The sequence below is a fragment of the Hesperophylax consimilis genome, chromosome 21 (genome assembly GCF_061612785.1).
Source record: "Hesperophylax consimilis isolate HC1 chromosome 21, BYU_Hcon_1.0, whole genome shotgun sequence".
NCBI classification, from domain to species: Eukaryota; Metazoa; Arthropoda; class Insecta; order Trichoptera; family Limnephilidae; genus Hesperophylax; species Hesperophylax consimilis.
Window position 1 is genome coordinate 17,550,747 of NC_142856.1, and position 22,706 is coordinate 17,573,452.

Genomic DNA, 22,706 nt, shown 5'->3' on the forward strand with positions numbered 1-22,706 from the left:
GAGGCCAAAGTGGGATGTTTTAATGGTTAATCAATAATCAGCCGACGGCTTCGAGTGTCGCTTGATTCAGTACAGATGTGACACAGGGAAACTGGTAAAGGTACAATGTGTTCTGTATTTTGAATTAAATTTGTTCACTTTTATACAATACGGAGTTAGGCTCCATTTGTTTTCTGTGAAATTTCTCTCATTTTCTGATACAATGATTTGAATCTCTCGCGAATCTCTGTTATTTGCGTACGAACTGTAATATTTTAAGAAACAGGATGGCTCTTTGTTATTTTTTCCATATTATTTATAAAAAAAAATTACGACTGATTAATCATCCATTTGGAGATTTCAAGATTTCTTGTTTTAAATTTACTAACGTTTGGGAAGATTTTACAGAAAAGTCTTGAGTTTATTAAAGGGTTATTCAATATGTCTACTGTTCCTCCTTGTCGTGACATCCTGTGCTAGCACATCTGTTCTGCCGTGTACCTTGAATTGTTGTCAATTATTCTGTGTGACGTGGAAGTACACTATGCAACCAAATAGCAGAAGCTTTTCGATAATTATGGAGAAATTCACAAAACACATATCGTGACTAATGTATAAACCCTTCATTAAGCCATAAATATCTGAATGATATTTACTTACAATACAATGGTACACGGTGAAAAATAAGTATTTCGGATTTATTAAAATTCTGTTAAAAATGGGTTAGCATGCTGTTTCCTAATAAACTTTTAATACATTCATAATATATCGGAACACCTGTGCATGCACCTGCGTTTGTCCTGATTGTACACAGTCACGAAATGCGAAAATATTACAATTTTTATGAACACGTGTTTCGACGTCTCCATAACAAATTCGTATTTTATTGTTAGTTTATTAGGAAACCTGTCAATTTATTCGTTAAAGGCCCGCAGTCCCGTTTTTAACCGGAATACGAATAATTTGAAGAGATTCTCAATAAATTAGCAATATTTCATATCGGTAAGTTTTCTCCGTGTGTATATTTTCAATAATGCTATTTATTTATATAACAATTGCAAGTATTTACTAACGATAGTATTTTTTTAATATATTAATAACGAACTGCTCAAATGTATGAAATAAATCTAATTGGGCTTTTCTCGGAGATCGGTTGAAAGATATTTTTTTCATAAACACTACCTTAATGTTAATTAGGCATCTTCTGACTTGTTAACGTTTTTCATAACATTTTCTCTGGCATTTTGCTTGCCAAGTTTTCGTTAAATCACCTATTCGAATCGCCAAAACATTTTGGCAAATATCTCCGCAGTTGTGTAATAATGCAGTGGTTGGTGGTGGAACCGGTAGGTGCTGCATAGTGACGTAATTCCTCTGATGGGGAGGTTTATCTCCGCATTATGGAGAGAGTTTAGCTGTTTCGACAGCTGTGCGTCGAACCGTTTGTGATCAGGCTGATTATTAATCCATGTAAATTACCTTAATTTTCACACAAGGCCGACTAGAGCACATGCCTGGGCATGAGACCGCCAAATTACGTAGTCAATACTGTCGCAAAGTAAACAATATTGTTAAACATAGTCTAATCATTCTATTTATTTAATATACTTGCTGTAAAACAACACACAAATCAGCAGAAACACAGAATATTGACAACAATCGCCGCTATTTTAAAACTGTCGTTGCTCGATGGCACTGACTTGATCACGTGACACTTCAAAATCCGTCACGCCCGTCTCATAAACGACGTATGGAACAGAAAGAGGGGTTACAAATTTGCTCTCTGCTACAGGATCGGGTATCGCGATCGATCTATAGCAGAGGTTCCCAAAGTGGTCTATATGGACCCCCAGGGGTCGATATCGGCTTGCTGAGGGTTTATGTCAGCGAGAAAAAAATTTGGGGGTCCACGAGATTCAAATGGGGGTACATACGAGCGGACCCCCATTTACCTCAAGTCAACATTTAGGACTTCCGTAAATGACACAATAGAACTAACACAAATACATAGACTGAGAAATTACTTATTAGATATTTGTATTTTTATATTTCGTAAAGTTGTTAATTGAGGTATATAAATAGAGTATACATTCCTTTTCTCGTCAGAATTAATATATTCAAGCAAAACATTGTACATTGGAAGCCGCAAATTTTCCTTGTTCCTCAACTTGTTTTTGAAAAACGTCTAGGGTAATAATGACGTTCAACATTTAAATGTACTTCACACAGACTTCAAAACTAAGTTTGAGGACATTTTGACTATGGAAATGGAACGTTGAAGAAACGGATATCATGTGACAAGAAGAACTGATCGGAATAAGCACTGACAAAGAACTTAAGGGGCAGTTTTGTAGGGCCAGCTACAGAAACAAATTCCCGTCTGCTTCATTTTCATTTGGTGTAATACCTCACAAGGGTGCCCCTGTCTGCACAGTGTAAAGACAGAGGAACTATACCGCCACCCGGTTGTTGGTTGTTATTGGACAGGCAAGGGAAGTGAATCTTTTTACGAAAAAAATAAATGATTATCACATGGGACGTTAATAGTTTTAGGAAAATTCAATATTCAGCAGGCAGGGGGTCTACGGAAAAAATTTTTTTTGGCAAGTGGTCTACGGGGCAAAAAAGTTTGGGAACCTCTGATCTATAGGATCGCAGAGCTGGAATAAAAAAAAAATACACAAAATCATTAACGTTTTGCGATTATTAATTATTGTGATTTGACATAATGGTCTTTAAGAACATGTTCCAAAGGTTCAAATAGATAACATATTTTCCGTGTTCCAGATACGCCTCGTTTAGACTAGGTATTTGTTGTTGATGGATATAGACAAAAAATATACCTACCACTATTGATGTATTATCGAAGTTTATGCTCTATGTTGGTAGATTATGGTACATTATTTTTCGCAGTTCTTTAATATGACTATAATTCACTAAGAAATTTCTTTTTACGGCCCATTTTCTGGATTAATTACTTATTATTTATTTAATTCATGGATATTGATTATAGAATATAAGGCAGCTTAGAGCGCTTTACAGACCTGTTTTTTTATAAGTTTATGGTGGCGCCAAGTGAGTTTTTGATTTAAGGCGAAGCTTAATGCTAAATCACTATTTTGATTAATCTTTATAACGAATTGGTCCTACATTATGAATTCTAAAAAATATGATTTAGATAAATTGAAGGTTTTCCTATCGTTTCGATTGAGTAGAATACAAATGAAAAAATAAATTACTCGATAAAAAATATAAATGTAAACTACTAAAAATATATATTTTTTCAATAGAAATGTATGAAAGCGTAAAGGAAACAACTTTTTAAAAATACAGTATAATTGCTAAGATTATGTGTGACAGTTTCACTTGATTAACTTTTTTTTACTTTCTTATAAAATTATTTTCAAAATAAATAAAAACCAGTTTTGTGCTTGAAATCGAACGTTTCTAGACTCCGTTTGTCAAGCGATTCTAATGCCTATTACCTACAATATAAGGCATACCAAGAATATACACATTTTTGGCTTGTAGCTTCCTCTTAATGCTAAGCCTGAGTTTTGAAATTTTGATAACCTTGCCTGTCGACGGAGTAAGAATAAAATATGGGCGTGTGGACGCGAACAGTTCACGCATGAAAAAGAGTCCGCAAATTGTCAGCGCTTCCAACAGCCTTCGAATCGTGATGGATTACAGTCCATAGCGATTTATATCTCAGCTGTTTTTATCAGTTTACAATTGTATATGATGGCGCCAAATGAGTTTTTGATTTTAATGCTAAACCCGAGTTTTAAAATTGTGATAACTACTATCTGTCGAAGGGCGTAAGAATAAAATATGGGCATGTGAACGTGAACAGTTCACGCATGAAAAAGAGTCCGCAAACTGTCTGCGCTTCCAACAGTCTGGAATCGTGATGCATTACAGTCCATAGCGATTTATATCTCAGCTCATTGCGTCACAAAATCAACAAATTTGTTTATTGCCGTGATATCGGTTCTGTCAACATGTTACCGCGGTTTTATCGATATCTGACGCGCGCGGTATCGGACAAAATAATGTGACATCACTATTCATACCTTCTAGTGTTGATTGAATGATAATGAAGCAGATAAATAGTACTTACATAATTGTAATTATTTTATTACGCTACATATTGAGAAACAGATAGAACATAATCAAATTTGGTGATAATATTAATTTAGAGTCGGAGTAGTTTGTGGGTCAATTCGTTCGAATAACTGTTTCTGGTTTATCGGTATTTTAATGGACCGAGAAAAAACATGTCAACACTTACCCCTTTACTAATAAACGTGTTTTAAATTTTACACAAATGTTAAATAACCATTTAAATATTGTAAACGATTGTTTATCATTTGTGTGAAAATTAAAGTAAGTTTATTAGTAAGTCTGTAATGTTCGAGGATTGTTTTATTCGCCCTCGACGATATCCACTGTCGAGCGCCATCACTTTCATGGAAGTTTCAATAAATTAACGCGGTAAAAATCAAATCAAAAATAATAAATCCTAATTAACCTTATTATTTTAAACTACATACGCAACGGATTTTGATAGGATTTTCGCTATCATTTAGAGAATTTCTTCCGAATATTTATAGAAAATACAGAAAAAGCGATGTTTTGTAATCAAATCGTAAAAATAATATTTTCGGGAACCATATTAAAATATGACATTATTAATGAATATTGCGAAAAATTTTTATTAGTAATAATTCTAAATAAAAAGTGTACAGTCTTTGTACAATGTGTAACAAAAACACTGTTTAACGGTTGTGAAGTGGTTTTTTATTAGTAAGTGTAATGGGTCGCCTACAAAGGCCACCCAGGCGGTTGCCGTGTCACCCATAAGACTGTATATATTACTGTCTACTATAATATTAGTCATAATAATAATGTTCGCTATTTTTAACCGACGTAATTTTAATGTTCTTTTAATTACACACAGCTCTATGATACTATGCCATTATAAACATGGACGTAATGGGTAACCAACATAAATATAACCTAATTCCTTTTAAATTGATATATTTTTAGGTTACGCTGGTATTCCACATTATATGTGATATTAATATAATGTAGATATTGTAGGCTTTTATCAATCAAGTCAACGCTAGAAAGAGTTTATCTACAGGGTTTTCCAATAAGAGGTGTTATTTTGAAATTCAATCGTAAAAGATCAATGGTTTCGTTGCTTGTGTGGCACGTAGCGCCGTCTTGTTGAAAGTAAACGTTGTCCAGATCAATACCATCCAATTCCGGCCATAAAAAATCATTAATCATGTCTCGATAGCGCAACTGTTGCTCCAGCCTAATTTTCGAAAAAGTAAGGTCCAATGACTCCGCCGGACCATAAACCGCACCAAACAGTCACACGTTGAGGATAGAGAGGCTTTTCAACAATAACTCTTGGGTTTACCGAGCCCCAGATGCGACAATTTTGCTTGTTGACGAAGCCACCGAGGTGGAAATGGGCCTCATCACTCAAGATGATTTGCATTTGATTCACTCAAGTGAATTTTAATAATGTCAATGCGTTGTTGAAGCGTGTATCGTTCCATTTTTATTAATGGCGTAGTTTCTACTTGTCAAATGTCAAAAAATGACAGCTTCGAAAGTAACATCTACCGAAATAGCGGGCTATTCAAAATAACACCTCTTATTGGAAAACCCTGTTTATAAATATAATAGTCATTTGTATAGAAGAGTGTCGTGGTTTAGTTTTTTTTTATACAAATCTACAGTTTTATTTCAAGATTGTTGAAATTTTGCACACTCGACCTTCAAAAAGGAGAAAGGTGACTGTCTACATGATATATCTAAAAAACCTCCAAACTACCATTGAAATTTTATACGTTTGACGTTTAAAATAACAAAAAAACTACTTTCTACGTCTGATTTCGAAAAACTTTGCATAAAGGCCGGACAACGCCGAAGACTACATCTAGTAATAAATAAAAACGAACTGACAAATTTATCCTTAGCGGAAGACTTTTACTAATTTCTATTTCGTCATCTGTTTTAGATTGAGCAAGAGCGACTTAATAATATATTGTTAACACAATACAAAGTTCCTATTTTATTGTACACGCTGTAATTGTTCAGTTTCATTTAATTGCTTTATCGTAAACTAGCTGACGAGTAACCATTTTTTCTCAGTACCTACGTTACGGTTTTTTTAAACAAAAATTTAATCTTTTGCAGCCTCCGGTGAAAGTATACCGTATTGTTACTGTTAAAAAACTATATAATATTGACTATAATTCAATATCCCATACCTCACTCTACTGCTGAGTTAATGCGTTATTATGAAATGTGCCTATATATAAATATTATCCAAATTTATTATATTAGATTTGTATAAATCCTTTTGACCAGAAATCGAACTACGAGAACGTCAATTTGACAGTTCAATATTTTTATTTAATAATGTGTCTGAATAAAAAGTGTACCTCTAAGCGAAATTATTGGCATTCAGTCTTACTGGTAATACATTTTAACTTACCGACCGTCCATTTGCATAAACATTGTACTCTGTTTTGAATAATAATGTTTTTTTGCGGTTTTGTGTATTCGATGCGGTATAACTTTATGGCACTATTTTTCACGCAGGTCGTACAATAAACGCAAATGTAACTAAATGGATGATCGATTAGTTTGTCGAGCCATTGGATTCCTATTCTCACCCCCTGTTCTATCCCCTGCCAGCTAAGTCCTCCATCATTGCATAATGAACACTTTTAGCTTATTATGATGATAGTTGAAGGAATAATATATTGTCGGATTCTTCTCATACTTCCACTCCACCCACCCAACTTCCTGCGGCCTCACAACTCACAACGGCCGCCCAAATTCCAAAGACCGTCTCGTAAAATAAAACAACATAAAAATTCCGTAAAAAATAAATTGTGTATGAAGCCGGGAAGTAGTCTTTAAAAAAACAGGTAGACCCAGGGTCCAAAAAGTGTGTTCTAATTTTCTATAAATGAAAACCAAAATATCTTCTGAAATCGTAGTACTTAAATATATTTTTTTAGTACCTATATATTTTATGTAACGTTTTTAAAAAATATATATTTCAAATTAGGACTACAATTTATCCCAAGAAACGTCACTATCTCAATGACAATTCTTTTGTCAAACTTTCTTCAGGCAAGTAAAAAGTGAAAAATGCGAATAAGAAAGTCCAAATAACCCCGACGATTACACATTGGAAAAATAATTTATATTGAATGCTTAAAGCGGCCACCATCTTGAAACGGAAATGGAACGTACAAACAAATTTACAGACAGACGAAATGCAGAATGGTCGCGTTATTCGAGTTATTTACATCGCTATTAAATTTATACCTACTATCTTGAATGTCTTTTTAGGTAAGAAGATACCGGAAGAGGTATGGCTGTAACTCAATTAAATTTGTAGTTCCAAACCGGTTTAGTAGTAGTCAAACGGAGGCCCGAACAATTGCACAATATCAGCAGGCACTACTGTGTTCCATAACGGTAGGCACATCTGTGTAACTGCAATCGCACCTGTCCTGGAGGTGATAACCGCCGACACAAGAGTAACACTGTACACATCAAATTATCACGTGGCTAAGGTATAAATAACAATGATAAACACGGTGCAGTGAACTGCATATCGAGAAGCTTGGCTTTGAAGGCTTTAAATTGTCTGAAGTTCAGTAGACTTGTTGGGGCGACAAAAAAATCTTGTGTAATATTTAGTTTTTATGGATTCGATTAGGTACATAATATTATGTAATAATTCATTTATATAAATATGATAATAGATGAAAATCAAATCGACAATCTGCACCATTATGAATTTTAGAAATTTAAAAATGTTGTTTTTTTTAAGTCCCCGGCGTTGCCCGGGATACAGAGTTATTAAAAACATGTAGACAGTAGGTAATTGTCAATAAGTTAGTTTGAAAATTCTGCTATAAGAGGAAGCTACAAGCCAAAAATGTGTATATTCTTGGTATACCTTATATTGTAGGTAATAGGCATTAAAATTGCTTGACAAACGGAGTCTAGAAACGTTCAATTTCAAGCACAAAACTGGTTTTTATTTATTTTGTAAATAATTTACTGTATTTTTTAAAAGTTGTTTCCTTTACGCATTCATACATTTCTATTGAAAAAAAATATTTTTTAGAATTTTACATTTATATTTTTTATTGAGTAATTTATATTTTTATTTTTATTCTACTCAAGCGAAACGATAGGAAAACCTTTAATTTATCTAAAGCATATTTTTGGTATTCATAATGTACATCAATTCGTTATAAAGATTAATCAAAATAGTGATTTAGCATTAAGCTTCACCTTAAGGAATAGGAAATGAGATACGAGTGATTTTTGAAATATCTTGTAAACAGCCAAATTCCTCTTGTTTTGAAGGTCAAGTGTGCAAAATTTCATCAATCTCGGAATAAAACTGTACATTTGCATTAAAACAAAACCAGCCACAACAGGCACTCTCATTTATAATATAAATAGATAGAACTAGAGGTACAAGAAAAATCTAAAAAAGAAGTTTTCTTGGGTTCTTTATACGATGTAGATGCGCCAGTTTCCCGCTTGTACCACTAATTTCTGGACACCATGTATAGTGTCTACTGCTAATCTACTTCACCCGGGTTTTCCGCTTTTTGTATGTAGAATTTTTTGACTTATTATCACACAAGATTCTAATATTTATCTATATATTGTAATTTGGGGTATTATATTATGAGGCTGAATGAAGATAACCGTGGAAAGAGATGGAGAAGAGGAAGTTTAGTAAGTAGGTGACTATTCACATCTGATCACCAATCACGGCTAAAACCAATTAAAACAACACTTGGATGCCGAAAGACCTGCCGCCTAAACTCCACCAATTAAATAATTTTATATTTTGTCATTCGATAATGTGTTTATTGCTTATTGCCAATATAACTTCCGCATCTCTATCTATATCCAGATATATACCACAGTTATCGTACTTACTGGAGTTACATCAGTTGGTATTATGTCGTAACTTCATGTATGGTGTCGTAATAGATAATCTGTTATTGATTCAATCATTGATTGGTAATAATTCTTACAATCCTTAATATTTGTCTTTTGAATGCAATTAATAGTAATTCGATTTATAATTCTGGGAAACGTTTCGGCTAATATTTATTTATAATATACCGTGTCCGGAAACTTGTATTATATGCGGGAAATCGGTGTATCTTAATCACATAGATAGAGAACCCGTTTAAAAAAAATTCAATCTGAACATTTAGATTTAGATTTTTTTAAAACGTTTTTCTATTTTTTTCGGCAACTAAAGGGTTAAAAAAATTTCGAGCTGGGTTTGCGCTTCGCACCCCTCGTCCCACGGGTCAGTAAGCAATCGACATAAACCAAATGCTGTAAAACCCTGCGCAGAAAAGTTCCACACACTGAACTCCGCTGCAGACCGTTCGTTACCTTACTATAGCGAACTTAATTTTCTGCGCAGGGTCTTGCGGGCTTAAAATACATACAAAACAGCTGATATTATCCCCTTTCACCGATTTTTTTTTAAATTTGACCTAAAAATACGACTCGATATAATCTAAAACGAAAGTTCAAATAAAAAAGTTATATCACATAATCGAATCCAAATGGGATGTATAATCACCAGTTTCCCGCTTTTACTACGAGTTTCCGGATACCGTGTACAAAAGCCGGCATTATCACCGCATGTAAAATTTTCAGATATTCAAATGCTCAGAAAATAGTTTATTTTAAAGAATTCAAGGGCAAATAAATCTGACGGATTTTAAAAGTCCTCTTCGGTAGTGCGAAAGATCCAGAAAGGATCTTTCGTACTACCGCGACCGGTGCGAAAGATCCTGAAAGAAAGGTGTCAAACCTAAGGGTTTGTTTTGCTGGTTCGAAAGCTTGTGTTTGAACATAAATTTGAAATGTATTTGCATGAATTAAATGACATAGTTTACTCGAAATATCACAATTCGGAATCGAAATTTGGCTTAAAATAGGTTTTAGTCGTGTTTGGTGACCAGATCTGAATAGCCAGGTACTTCTGAACCTCCCGCTTCCCAGCTTCTTCCCTTCAGCCTCAAAATATTCCGCAATACTCTGGACAGGCGGGAGCGGATGAAATTCTTGTGCTGTACCTACTCATGTATATCATCAATAATAGACACAATACCAGATTTTATTTTTATTTTATTACAAGATAATACATTACAAAATGATAACAAATTAATAATGTATTATTCCCAATGAGTTTATAAAACTCATTTCGGGAAAGACAACATTAGAAAGGACAAGGCAAATAAATAAAATACATTAAAATAAATAAACGCAGGTGTTATTATGGAGTACCAGAGAAAGATTGTATTAGTCATTAATGAAACTGCTAAGGAAATATCTTTTAAGAGCTTTTGTCAATGTTTTTTTGTTAGTTGCCGGAAGTTTTAAATTACTAGGTAATGCGTTATATTGTTTGTGTGCAATGTATTGTAAGGAGTTAATTCCAAATTTGGTCGTGTAAGTAGATGATGATAAATGTATTTGATTTTGTGATCGTGTTTTGTGCTGGTGTATGTCAGAATTAAAGACTGGTTTAGTGTTGGTGTGTGAGAAGTGTTGAATTATTTGTAGAATGGCAGTTGTGATGTTATACTTTGGCAGGACTGTAAAAGGAAGTATTTGTGTCTGTGAGTATATAACTTTGACATGTGTATCCCATGGCAGATTATATATATTACGTATGGCTCTATTTTGAATTACTTGTATTTCGGAACTTTTTTTTTTGGTAATGGTTCCCCAGATACTAACTAGATAACTCAGGTGGGAGTGGATCATAGCATAATATGTTGCACGCAGTAAAGATGTGGGGAGCACACCTTGGAGTCGATAAAGTACACCGGTTATCGGGGAAATTTTGGATTTTACATTCTCAACATGGGAGTTCCACGAGAGGTTAGAGTCTATGAGTAACCCCAAATATTTCGTTACTTGAACATGTTGTAGCTTTTCATTTCCAAGAATGATATTCATACCCTTGTTATCTTTTTTTCCGAAAGTAAGGTAATGGGTTTTTTTAACATTGAGGCTTAATTTAAAATAAATAGATAAATAGGAAGTCAAATAAAATCGACCAATAAATGTAACCCGGAATTGACCTATAGTCATGAGATATATTTGGGAGAGTTCAAAGTCAGTATGCAATGGGTGCATAGACATTGTTTAACCCGAGATGACCTATAGGAAAATAACTGAGTGAAATCTGTAGGAGTAGAAGATAACCCCGGAGCAAAGATCACATTACAAGACGATATCCTCGGTAAACATAACTGTTGCGGAGTTCACTTACACAATGTAACTTTCGTAATAATAATATAATGTAGGAAATTGAAGGTGACTTTCGTGTGACTAGTGACAGTTCTGCTAATATTATAGGCCACATGTGCAGATAGAAAATTCTTAGAAGCGAATAAAACACAACAAACGATTCCGCAAACTAAGCTGCAAAAAGATTCAGACTCTAAGAGCTGTCTATTTTGCTCTCTTCCAATCCGTAACGACCAATGACTAAATATTATACCATGGTAGGTAGGTAGTGGGATGGGGGTTGTGCAGCGACAGTTACACATCCCGTTATCACAGCTCAAAAACTCATATTAAGAATTACATTTAAATGCCTCCCTACTCACCCCTTAGATCCACTCTTTCCAAGTTTTCGGGTGTTAGATATTCGACAACTGTTTACAAGGATAAGCCTGTGATATGAATGGGCGAACAACATCCTTATAGCTCCACAAAACCAAATGCACACGTCCTACTCAACTGTAGTATCCTGTAGATTCACCTTAAAAGGGACTAGGGTTCAGGATTGATTATAATACGTAAGGCTGGTTGAATATTTACAGAGATCGTTTATTGCTTGTTAACTGTGAGACTACAGAATACCGAATGACAATACAGACTACCGCCGAAGTGCTCCCCGCACCTCGCGGCCCGTAGGTAGGTACCGAGTACCACATTCTCCCCCACTTAAGAGGAGAACTCCTACCAGGTTTACATCTTACCTGAGCCTGTTTACAACATATTTCTATAGTTATCATATATGGTAGAGTAATAATAATAGTAATAGATTATCTATAGGTTGTACACATTAGTTTTTTCTATGCCGCAGCCTTCCAGTCCAAGGAGACTGCCACGGTGGTTCCTGAAACAGAGGAGAAGACCCATTAGCCCCTTTCCGAAAATAATGGGAAAGGTCTAGGTCTGATACTCTCATATCAGAGCCTAGATCGTCACTATACACTTTTTCCCGCTCTTTGGGATTCCACCTTACACTCATTGGTGTCAGTTGATCCTCATGTCTTTTCCAGATTTGCCCTGTGTCTTTTATGAAAATTAAGTAGGTATTAAATCCAATTCTTTTTTTAATGATACCTACCACCCAACCTTTTTTTCCTCTAAAATCCTTAGTCATCACCTTTTTCCCCACCACAAATATATTCATATTTCTTTTCTTAGATTTATAACTCTTTTTCTGATTTTCTCTACTAACTAATATTTTACTCTTTACTTTATCCGACATACACCTCTCCCCCCTCCTTTCCGCAATCACTGGAGAAATGAAATCAAACACGGACCTTAATCGTCGTCCTAACATAGCCACCGCTGGTTCTACACCAGTCGTGATATTTGGGGTATTCCTATAATCAATTAGGAATTTTGTTAACCTATCATCGACGTCTCTCGGTAACCCCCAATTATGTAAAATCTTTTTTAAAAAATTTTTACACGTTTTAACTCCGTTTTCAGCTAACCCATTACTCTGCGGATGATTCACAGGAGAAGTGATGTGCTGGATTTTTCTATCTTTACAAAAACGCTTAAATTCTTCTGAACAGAAAACAGACCCGTTATCCGATACAATAGTTTCTACAGTACCAAATTGAGCAAACATCCTCTTTAATTCCCTTAAAGTATTATCCGTATTAGCTTGTTTTAAATTAATGCATTCTATCCACTTGGTACTTGCATCTACTATAATTAAAAAATTTGTATTAGCCATCGGACCAAAAAAATCAATATGTATCCTTGTCCACGGCTTTTCCTCAATTGGCCAATGTTGTAAAGGCGTTTTTGGTGGATTCGCCTGATTTTCCAAACACTCTTTACAGGATCTAACTAAATTTTCTATATCTTTGCCCATTTTTGGCCACCAAAAATATCCTCTTGCTAACCCTTTAGTTTTAGCTATACCTAAATGTGAACGATGTAACATATTTAACAATTCCCCTCTCATAGAATTTGGAATGATGGCTTTATGTCCCCAAAAAATACAATCTTCTACTAAAGACAACTCATCTCTAATTTTCCAAAAAGCCCATAACTCACTATCTTTTGGAATTTTCCTTGGCCAACCCTGCCTTAAATATTGTTTTACCAATGATAATACGTCATCTTTAATAGTGGTTTCTTTTAAATTATCAACATTTAATGGAACCTGAGAGTTATCACTAACATAAAATAACAACTCTTTTTCAATATCCTGAAAATTAATGGAACTCAGCTTCTCAATATATAAATCCTCCGATTTATTTGTCTCTTCTATTGGTAATCTTGATAAAAAATCTGAACAATTTTTTTCTGATGCTACATATTCAATTTCATAGTTAAACCCCGCCAAAATTAAACTGTAACGTTGCAATCTATTAGCACTCAATACAGGAATGCCCTTCTTTTCTGACAAAATTCGTACTAACGCTTGATTGTCGCATTCTAATTTGAATTTCCTACCGTATAAATATACAAAGATTTTTTTTAATGCAAACACTATCGCTGTTGCTTCTAAATCTAAAATACTATATTTACTCTCTGTGTCTGTCAATTTCCTTGATGCAAACGCTATAGGTCTACTACTACCATTTGAATAAGTATGTAAAATTGTCGCACCCAATCCCTCTAAGGATGCATCCGTTACTAATTTTACTGGTAAACGTGGATCAAAATGTACTAACACGCAATCAGAAGAAATTTCTCTTTTAAGTTCTAAAACTGCATTTTCACAGTCCTTTGACCAAATCCACTCCGAATCTTTTTTTAATAATTTATATAGAGGTCCTAACAAACTAGATATATTCGGAATAAAATTTCTATAATAGTTAACTAAACCTAAGAAACTTCTTAACTGGTTAATATTACATGGGCTACTAGACTCCATTATTGCTTTAACTTTACTTTCTAATGGTCTAAAACCTTCCTTCGAAATAAAGTACCCTAAGTATTCAATACTTGTTTTGAAAAATTCACACTTTTCTTCATTTACCGTGAGACCACAAAGTTTCAATCTATTCAAAACTGCTAATAAATTTTTATTATGTTCCGCAACTGATTTGCCCGTAATCAAAATATCATCATAAAATATAATTGTTCCGTTTAAACCTTGCAATGAATTAAACATAACCCGCATAAATATACCTGGTGCTGCATTCAAACCATACACCAGTCGAGTATATCTATATAAACCTATATGCGTAGCTATGGTAGTTATATCTCTACTACCTTCACTTAACTGTAATTGTGAATATGCCATTTTTAAATCTAATTTAGAAAACATTACCGCTCCACTGATTTGTGTCAATAAATCCGTAATTACGGGTACTGGAAATTTATTTACAACCAAACCTGGATTAACTGTTAATTTATAATCTCCACAGATCCTAACTGATCCATCTTTCTTAATTATTGGAACAATGGGAGATGCATATCTACTCGTTTCTACTGATTGTAATATTCCCTCTGAAACAAGTCTATTAATTTCATGTTCGACTTTATCTTTAATAGCTAAAGGTATTTGCCTTGCATTGCACATTTTTGACTGAAATCCCTCTATTAATTCCAGCTCAACGCTATATTTATTAAATTTCCCTAATTTATTCGTTAATACGTCTCCAAATTGTGTTTTCAACTTATCGACATCTAAATTGCTTTCTTCATTAGCACCAAAATTATTTACTACCGTGCAATTATTCAAAAAACTAATGCTAATCCCAAATAATTCCATAAAATCCCTACCTAAAATTAAATCCGACCCATTTTCAATAACCACAAATTCAAAATTTTGTTGATTATTATTACATGTGACAAATAAATTTATTTTACCGCTCGCTTTTAGCGGCTTGTTATCGTAACTCGCTAAGTGTAAATTAAATTGCATTAAATTAACATGTTTAAAATATAATTTATAGATACGTTCGGGTATGGCACTAATTCCCGCTCCTGAATCTATCATTGCCTCGAATGAAATATCATTTATTTTCAATTTAATTACATACGGTTCAATCCTCTTATTAATACTTGATACAAAAATCTTTTTTTTAATGCAAGAAATATTTCTACAAAATTTAGCAATGTGACCTTTTTGACCGCATTTAAAACACTTCGAAAATTTATTATTCACAACCTTGCACTCTGATTTAAAGTGCCCGAATTTATTACAATTAAAACACTTTTTCTGTTCCGAATCTAGATGCTTCAATTTCGGTTTAAAATTATTACTATCGCGTGATGAACTTCTACTATGCCTCGAATTTAAATAAACACTTCGATGTTTCGATACTGATGGATTATTTTTCGGACTTTTTGATTGTGAACGTGAACTAGCTACTTGATAACACACTTTTTCATCTTTAAAATTTGCTTCTGAAGCCTCTAAACACGCTGCGATTGAAATTAATTTCTCAAACGAATTTTTTTCGCCCTCACTGAATAACCGTTCTCTAATTCTAGGGTTTCTTACTTTACAAATGAATAAATCTTTTAAATTATCTTCAAATCTAGTACCGAATTTACAATTTATGGATAAACTTTTTAACCGTGCCGCAAATTCTTTTATACTTTCTCCTGATTCATTAACTACATTATAAAATTTTGATCTTTCTTCAAACAACGAAGTAACATTTTCACAATAATTACCCAAAAATTCACACAAAATTTCTACTGTGACATCATTTATTTTTTTAGGAGTAACCAACTCAATCAATAATTTAAAAGTTTTCTCCTCCAAAGCGTTCAAGAATATAGCTCGTTTCTTTTCGGCAGAAATTTTCTCATCATATAATATGAAGTAATTCTCCAATCTTGCTTTGAAAACCCCGAAACAATCTGACTTGTGACTGAATGTCTCTAATGGTTTGATTTGAGCCATGATTTTACAACAAAATTACGACAATATTAAAAAAAAATTATCAATACAAAACTTAAACTATGGACTTAACTTAAGGCTAATGATGTTGAAGCTCTGGTTCTGGTCATCTACTCCCTCCTGTTGCAGATCTTCCTTCTTAACCTCTGGTTCTGGTCATCTACTCCCTCCTGTTGCAGATCTTCCTTCTTAACCTCGGCTGTACTCCAAGAATAGCTCTCGACCGATAGTTCCCAAGGATCCGCTCTCAGCTGCTCCTTGCTCCAATACAGCTCCCAGCTGTGTTGCTGTTGTTCAGCCCCCGGCTTCTTATGCTTTGAAATATATATATATACAGCTCCCCGCTGAATATTTATCCTCTTCACGATAACTCCGCTCCCGCGTGATTATCTGGAACTATTTTTTTTTTTTTGATTCCGGTTTCGCAATTCAGCTCCCCGCTGAATTCTTTTCAATCTTATCTTACAAAGATTCTACGATCCTGTTCTATTAATGTTGCGAGAATCCCCGTCCGTAACATTAAAAAGAGCACCGCCAATACGTGAATACTCTCCGAATTTCTTGAATTTTAACAACACGTTTGCCGCGTAAATTCTTTTAAACTTCGCCACTGTTTGATTATAATTAGTGACCAAGTTTCCTCGTCGCCACTGTAGTATCCTGTAGATTCACCTTAAAAGGGACTAGGGTTCAGGATTGATTATAATACGTAAGGCTGGTTGAATATTTACAGAGATCGTTTATTGCTTGTTAACTGTGAGACTACAGAATACCGAATGACAATACAGACTACCGCCGAAGTGCTCCCCGCACCTCGCGGCCCGTAGGTAGGTACCGAGTACCACATCAACGAACATTGGATGTATTATCCCCAAGACAAGAACCACATTCGCTCAACTTCATTTCTGGTTCGTCGCCTCCAAAATATTAAATGCTCTGAACACCGACGTCAGGTCATCCAGTAGTTTGACCCAATTTGCTGTTAGTGTTCAGAGTTAGATATTTGAAAGGGAACGAACCTTTTTAAAAGAGTACATGACAGTGACTTAAGAAAATAATGGTACACGGCTCTTTCTTTCTTTCATATTATTTTATTTTATTTTTTTAGGGTTTTTGATATGTACCAAAATTGTATTTATTTGTTTAACTATTTATTTATGTGATGATTACTTTAACTTATGATATGAGTTGACTACAATTTTTGTTTACCTATGTATTTTACCATTTGTTAAAAAAAATGTTTAAATCCTAGGACAGTCTGCCTAGTTTGGTGTCCGCGAAATTATAAAAGTATTATAAAGGTTAAATTATCAATTAAAATGGAATAAAGTCTCCGTTTATTGTTGCTTCGCTCCTCTCCTAGTCCAACAAAACAATAATTATACAATACGTTGTAAGCATCTTTTAGATATCTAGCTCTCCCAGAATGGATAGATGGCGTGCTCAATTGAATTAATTACTTGAGTAATGTCATTTCAAGAGACGGAATAACAGAAGAATATCTATATGACGATCTATGAATGTAAGAAACAAGGATTGTTTGCCAATATTTAGTCGAACGGCGTTCCACCTTCCTTTCGAAAAAATGTCTTTATCGTCGGTAGTTACTCAGTTTTTTCCTTACCAATCTCAGATCTCCACATAAAAAACTGTGAATTGGTAGTTGGCCTAGATCGCCCTCTACATAATAGATGCGTAATGAATGGATGTCTTGACATTTTTATTTTCGCTGGAGACAAGAAAATCACAAGGTAAAAAAGGGTTGATTGATTACTCGGAGTGTTCGTTTTCTCACACCAAACCATCGAATTATTCATGAATTATTTATTATTGATGCCAGCGTAAAAGAATATTCTATTCATAAAGTTTCGTGTGCCTAATTGTTATGTGAGCGAACTTGAAATTTGTTTTCCGTTTATGAATGGATGGTATATTTTCATTACCAAAGCAAATATTTGTTGGATTTAGGTTTTCTTTGCTTGTAGCCACCCCGATTTCCACTGTGGCGCTAATCTGTTAATCGTTATTTCTTTTCATAGTGTATAAATCATAACTATCAAATAGAAATCTGTTTACACTAAAAAAACTATAACTTCGAGCTCTTGACTACACGAAATTTACATAATTGTTTCTGTTTGAAATTTTTAGGTCAAAACTGTAAAGTAAACAGACGTCGCGTTGTTTGTCTCATCTTTTTCAATTATTGTTTAATCAAACACCTTCCGAAAATTATGCAGTGTTCCATTGAATAAGATATCATTCTTGATCATTCCTCGCAAAACTGTGATAGAAATTTGTGGCCTTTTCTCCGAGATGTATTACTCATTGGAGCGATAAATAAAAGAACCAGTACTGTCTGAATCACCTGACACGTTATATAAAGTTTTTACTCTAGTAAAATTATAGATTTATGAATGAATTGTTTCAGATTTGACGAGAAAGAAAGCGTCTCGGGAGTGCAGCAGCTCAAGTCTTCAGTCCAGAAGGGTATCAGGTCCAAGCTCCTGGAGACATATCCTCACCTCGATGGACACGTCGAGGCCATCCTGCCCAAAAAGGAGGCGTGCAAGATCGTCAAATGGTAAGCTTATTTTAAATGTGAATAGGACCCAAGTGGCGACCCTGTGGAACACCGCAGTTGTATTTCTCTTTATATCAAGTTCTGATGATCTTTTATGATGAAGATGCTCAGTCTTTTAATTATGGCCATATTTTACTAGTGTACTACTTCAAATAATGTTTCCCTCCTGCATGAATCTAGGAAACGTTACTTCTATCTTTGTCATCAATATACTTATTATCATGTAAATATGGTCTTATACCCCGGTGGTCTTTTCGGGGATGTGAAGGCTTTGACAAAGGTATTGATGAGATAAATGTTATAGGTGGAAGGAAGCAAGCATAAAATTAGATTGTTCCATCGTAAATACATCTGCAGGAATGTACGACAAAGCTAACCCCCCTCTTCTAGCCACTCTGTCCGTTCCTATTGTCAGTATTTTATATTTTCAATTGTAACATTTTAGTTCCAAAAACATAGTACTGTTATTTCTAGTGGAATACGTTTCGATTGCACGTCAGCTATTATGTACCTCATATTAAAACCGTGTCTGCCTTTTATTTCTAGCAAGGTTGCTGATACTATTGCAGAGTTATTTTGGTACTAAAGTACGGCGATAAATCGAACGATTGAAGAAACAATCATATAATCAGGGACTTAAATTTCGATGGCTGTATTGGATATTTAATCTAAAATCTAAAGTAATCTCTCTTTATCAAATCTTTAACTCGAATAATCTAATAATAATTTAAATCGAATTTCCATGCGGTTATCGAAACTTTAACTGCCACATAGCAATCCCAAGGTTACAAAACTCATTTTAGGACAACAGAAATTTACAGGAAAGCACACGCTAACCAAACGGCACATTCGCGAAATACACAGAAGAAAATAGCCGAATTAACAGTTTTTTCTCCAACATGCTGGCTGCAGGAGTGTAGCCTTACAATTTACGACGATGTCTTGTAATCTTCTCCGTAATATATAACCGTTTTATGGATAACATGAATAAATAAATATTCTTAGGGCCGGTATTTCAGTAAGATTACCCAGGAATGTCACAAGTCAGATTGGGTTGTCAGGAAACCGACCTGACGAACGTAAATATTTCTCATGTCGATCTTAAAAAGCAACTGAAATACCGTCCCTTACTGATACTAGAGAAAAATTATTTTTGCTTAAAAATCTAAATCTAGTTTGATTGCTTTCTGAAAACGGGACTTTTTGTCATCCCAAAGCTTCCAACGGGACAAGGGACAGAGTATCGTTCATATACGGCTTGCAATTTGTGAGGCGGGTTTGGGTATCTCCGCCCCGGGAACCATTTATTGGATAACCAACACCTCTGCCATAGGTCGCTCTAAGTGGTTTGCTACGTTTGGTGACTAAGCAGGGGTGCGCTTGCCCACCGTCGGGAGAGGCTGATTTGGTCACTCCTGGACACACTGATCCCTAGATTCCTACCCACCTCCCATACCCTTTTTCCTTCATTTTCCTTTCCTTTTCCCTTCTCCTTCATTTCTTTTTAAATACCCTCCACACAGCATATCCAAAGATGAAATAGGATTCGTATGGGTTTAAGGTAAAAAAAGGTTGAAGCATTGTTACTCAATGTTTGAACCTAACCTGGATAATGGGATGGTGATAATGTAATCGCCAAAGGTTTCTGATTTTCTTATGTTTTTCTCAATCGACATTAAGTTTAGATTATTAACCACAATTCATTTACCCATAAACTTAAACCCATTTCTCTTGATTTAGGGCAGTTGAAGGTTTCCCATTAAGTTATTAATCATTGATTTCAGTTTGGCTTTCACGCGTAGGCGCATAGGCGTTTTACGATCCAACCGTTCTAGCCAACCAAAATGAATCCAGCGTTTTAGAGTTATATATGACCCGGCGTCCAAATTTTATAAAAAAAGGAACTTGGTGATTAATTGTTTTTACGTTAGAAAGAGAAATGATAATTATTTCCAGTTTGCCTCAAATACATATACTGGTTGCCATTCATAAAATCCTAAAAAAAAACAAAAGTAATCATTCATATTTCGCACCGCTGTCGTATCAATCGGTTTGACTTTAAAAATTATGTATTATTTTTTATTATATGAACGAGATAAAAGTGAAGTTACAGATTTCTTACAAATTCCCTAAACAAAACTAATGTGTTTTCGAAATATCAAGTTCTCTCAATTTTTCTACGAAATTAAGCAAACATTTGGTTAGCGTTTTTGCCAAAATTTTTCACGTTTGATATTAAAATTTAATTATTTTGAAATAGTAATGTTTATTTTGAATGCATACGTCGGATTTCCATCTAGTTTATAAAACAGTATTTATTTTTATGTAAAATTATAGCGCATTTGAAATACACCGAATAAACTGCAAACTGAACAAAAGTGATGAAAGGTTAATAAATATAATAAAAGTGAAGGGTTAACCAACTAATTCCAGCCAAAAAATTTATGATTTGTTTATGGTCATATTATTTTCCGTATTATTACTATGGACCTGTTTTAGGTCCATGATTATTACGCTGTATTTTAATTCGTACAATAGACAAACCTACATACAAGTAATACGAAATAATAGTATCGTGTTAACTAACACATTACATAGGTCAATAGATCATTTATTATCGAACGTAACGCGAAGGAATGTGCCGAGATACAATCAGTATTGAATTACACTTGTACTTACTATCCGGTTTCCCCCGAGTTATTGTAACATATACAGGGTGTATACAGCACGTCCCGAAAGATTTTAACCGGCGATCCCTGAACTTATTTGGAGTAAAAAATATAGATGTCATTTTATTGATCGATGATATTTTTTAAATTAAAAAAACAAATAAATATATCTATCACACTTCGCCACTGGTCGCACTGCTCCACGTCGCGGCGGATCACATGATACGCGCTTTGTTTCTCTGTTACCGTGCTGTTGGATGAGACGGAGTGCGTATCACGTGACCCGCTAGACTGTACACAAATACCCAGTGGCGAGGTGTTATTGAAAAAAATACTTTTTTTTTTAATTAGAAAAAAAATTATCGGATATCAAAATTACATCTACGTTTTTAACTACAAATCCTCGGGAAACGCTGGTTACAATCTTTTGGGTACGTGCTGTTGCATCCTATACAGGGTGTCCGGAAACTCGTAGTACAAGCGGGAAACTGGTGAATCTACATCACATTTGGAGTCGATTTTGTAGTATATTTTTTTTTTATTTGAGCTTTCGTTATCGAGTAAATCGAGTTAGAAGTTGATTTTTTTTTTTTTTTTTAATCAAATTCTTATAAATTATTTCTGAAGATCAAAGTACCCAACTAATTAAAACTATTTGAAAGCAAAACAAATGAAGAAACTCGGATTTGAAGCATTATTTTGAAATCACCCTTCATTTAATCCGGTGTAATCATAAAATATTTCTGCTCTGCAGGGTTAAAACATCTGTTGTTCAACCCTAAGCACCAGAAAAAACTTTAACCCTAAAATAGCCGAAAAATATTTTTTTTTGGTTTTTTTTTTTTTTGTGAAAATGCTAAAATCAAAAAACTTTATGTTTATTTGGGTTCCCCATGTGGTGTAGATTCTCCAGTTTCCCGCTTGTACTACGAGTTTCCGGACACCGTGTATATATGACATATGTATGTTTGACTTTGAATAATCCACGAACCTTGAATAAAACAAACCGATAAGTATTTCTTTGAAAACAGTTATTGCATTGAATCTTCGAAGGTCTTTTTTGCAATTATTATTTATTTTATTAAATACTTCTATTTGCATTTCGATTTTGTTTCGTGAATTAATTAATGCAAATATTGGAAGTGGATTTAACCCACTTCACGACAATGTATTCACACGCATATATGAATTTCTCTGAAATACGGATGACAGCAGTATACAAAATAAATGTTGGTCCTGCCCCATTTTTAAG

The 22,706-nt window shown here is 34.3% G+C and overlaps 1 protein-coding gene across 2 annotated transcripts in view; it reads left to right on the top strand.

Annotated features, from left to right (window-relative positions):
* MCTS1 (malignant T-cell-amplified sequence 1 homolog) overlaps positions 1-22,706 on the top strand; it is a 69,113-nt gene that overhangs the window by 32,944 nt on the left and 13,463 nt on the right. Inside the window, exon 2 of one of the 2 annotated variants that reach the window (XM_089644684.1) lies at positions 18,633-18,785. In XM_089644684.1, the coding sequence (XP_089500810.1) occupies positions 18,633-18,785 (153 nt within the window). Of the gene's footprint in view, positions 1-18,618; positions 18,786-22,706 lie in introns of those variants that run through there. The other variant, XM_089644683.1, reaches the window with a different exon arrangement.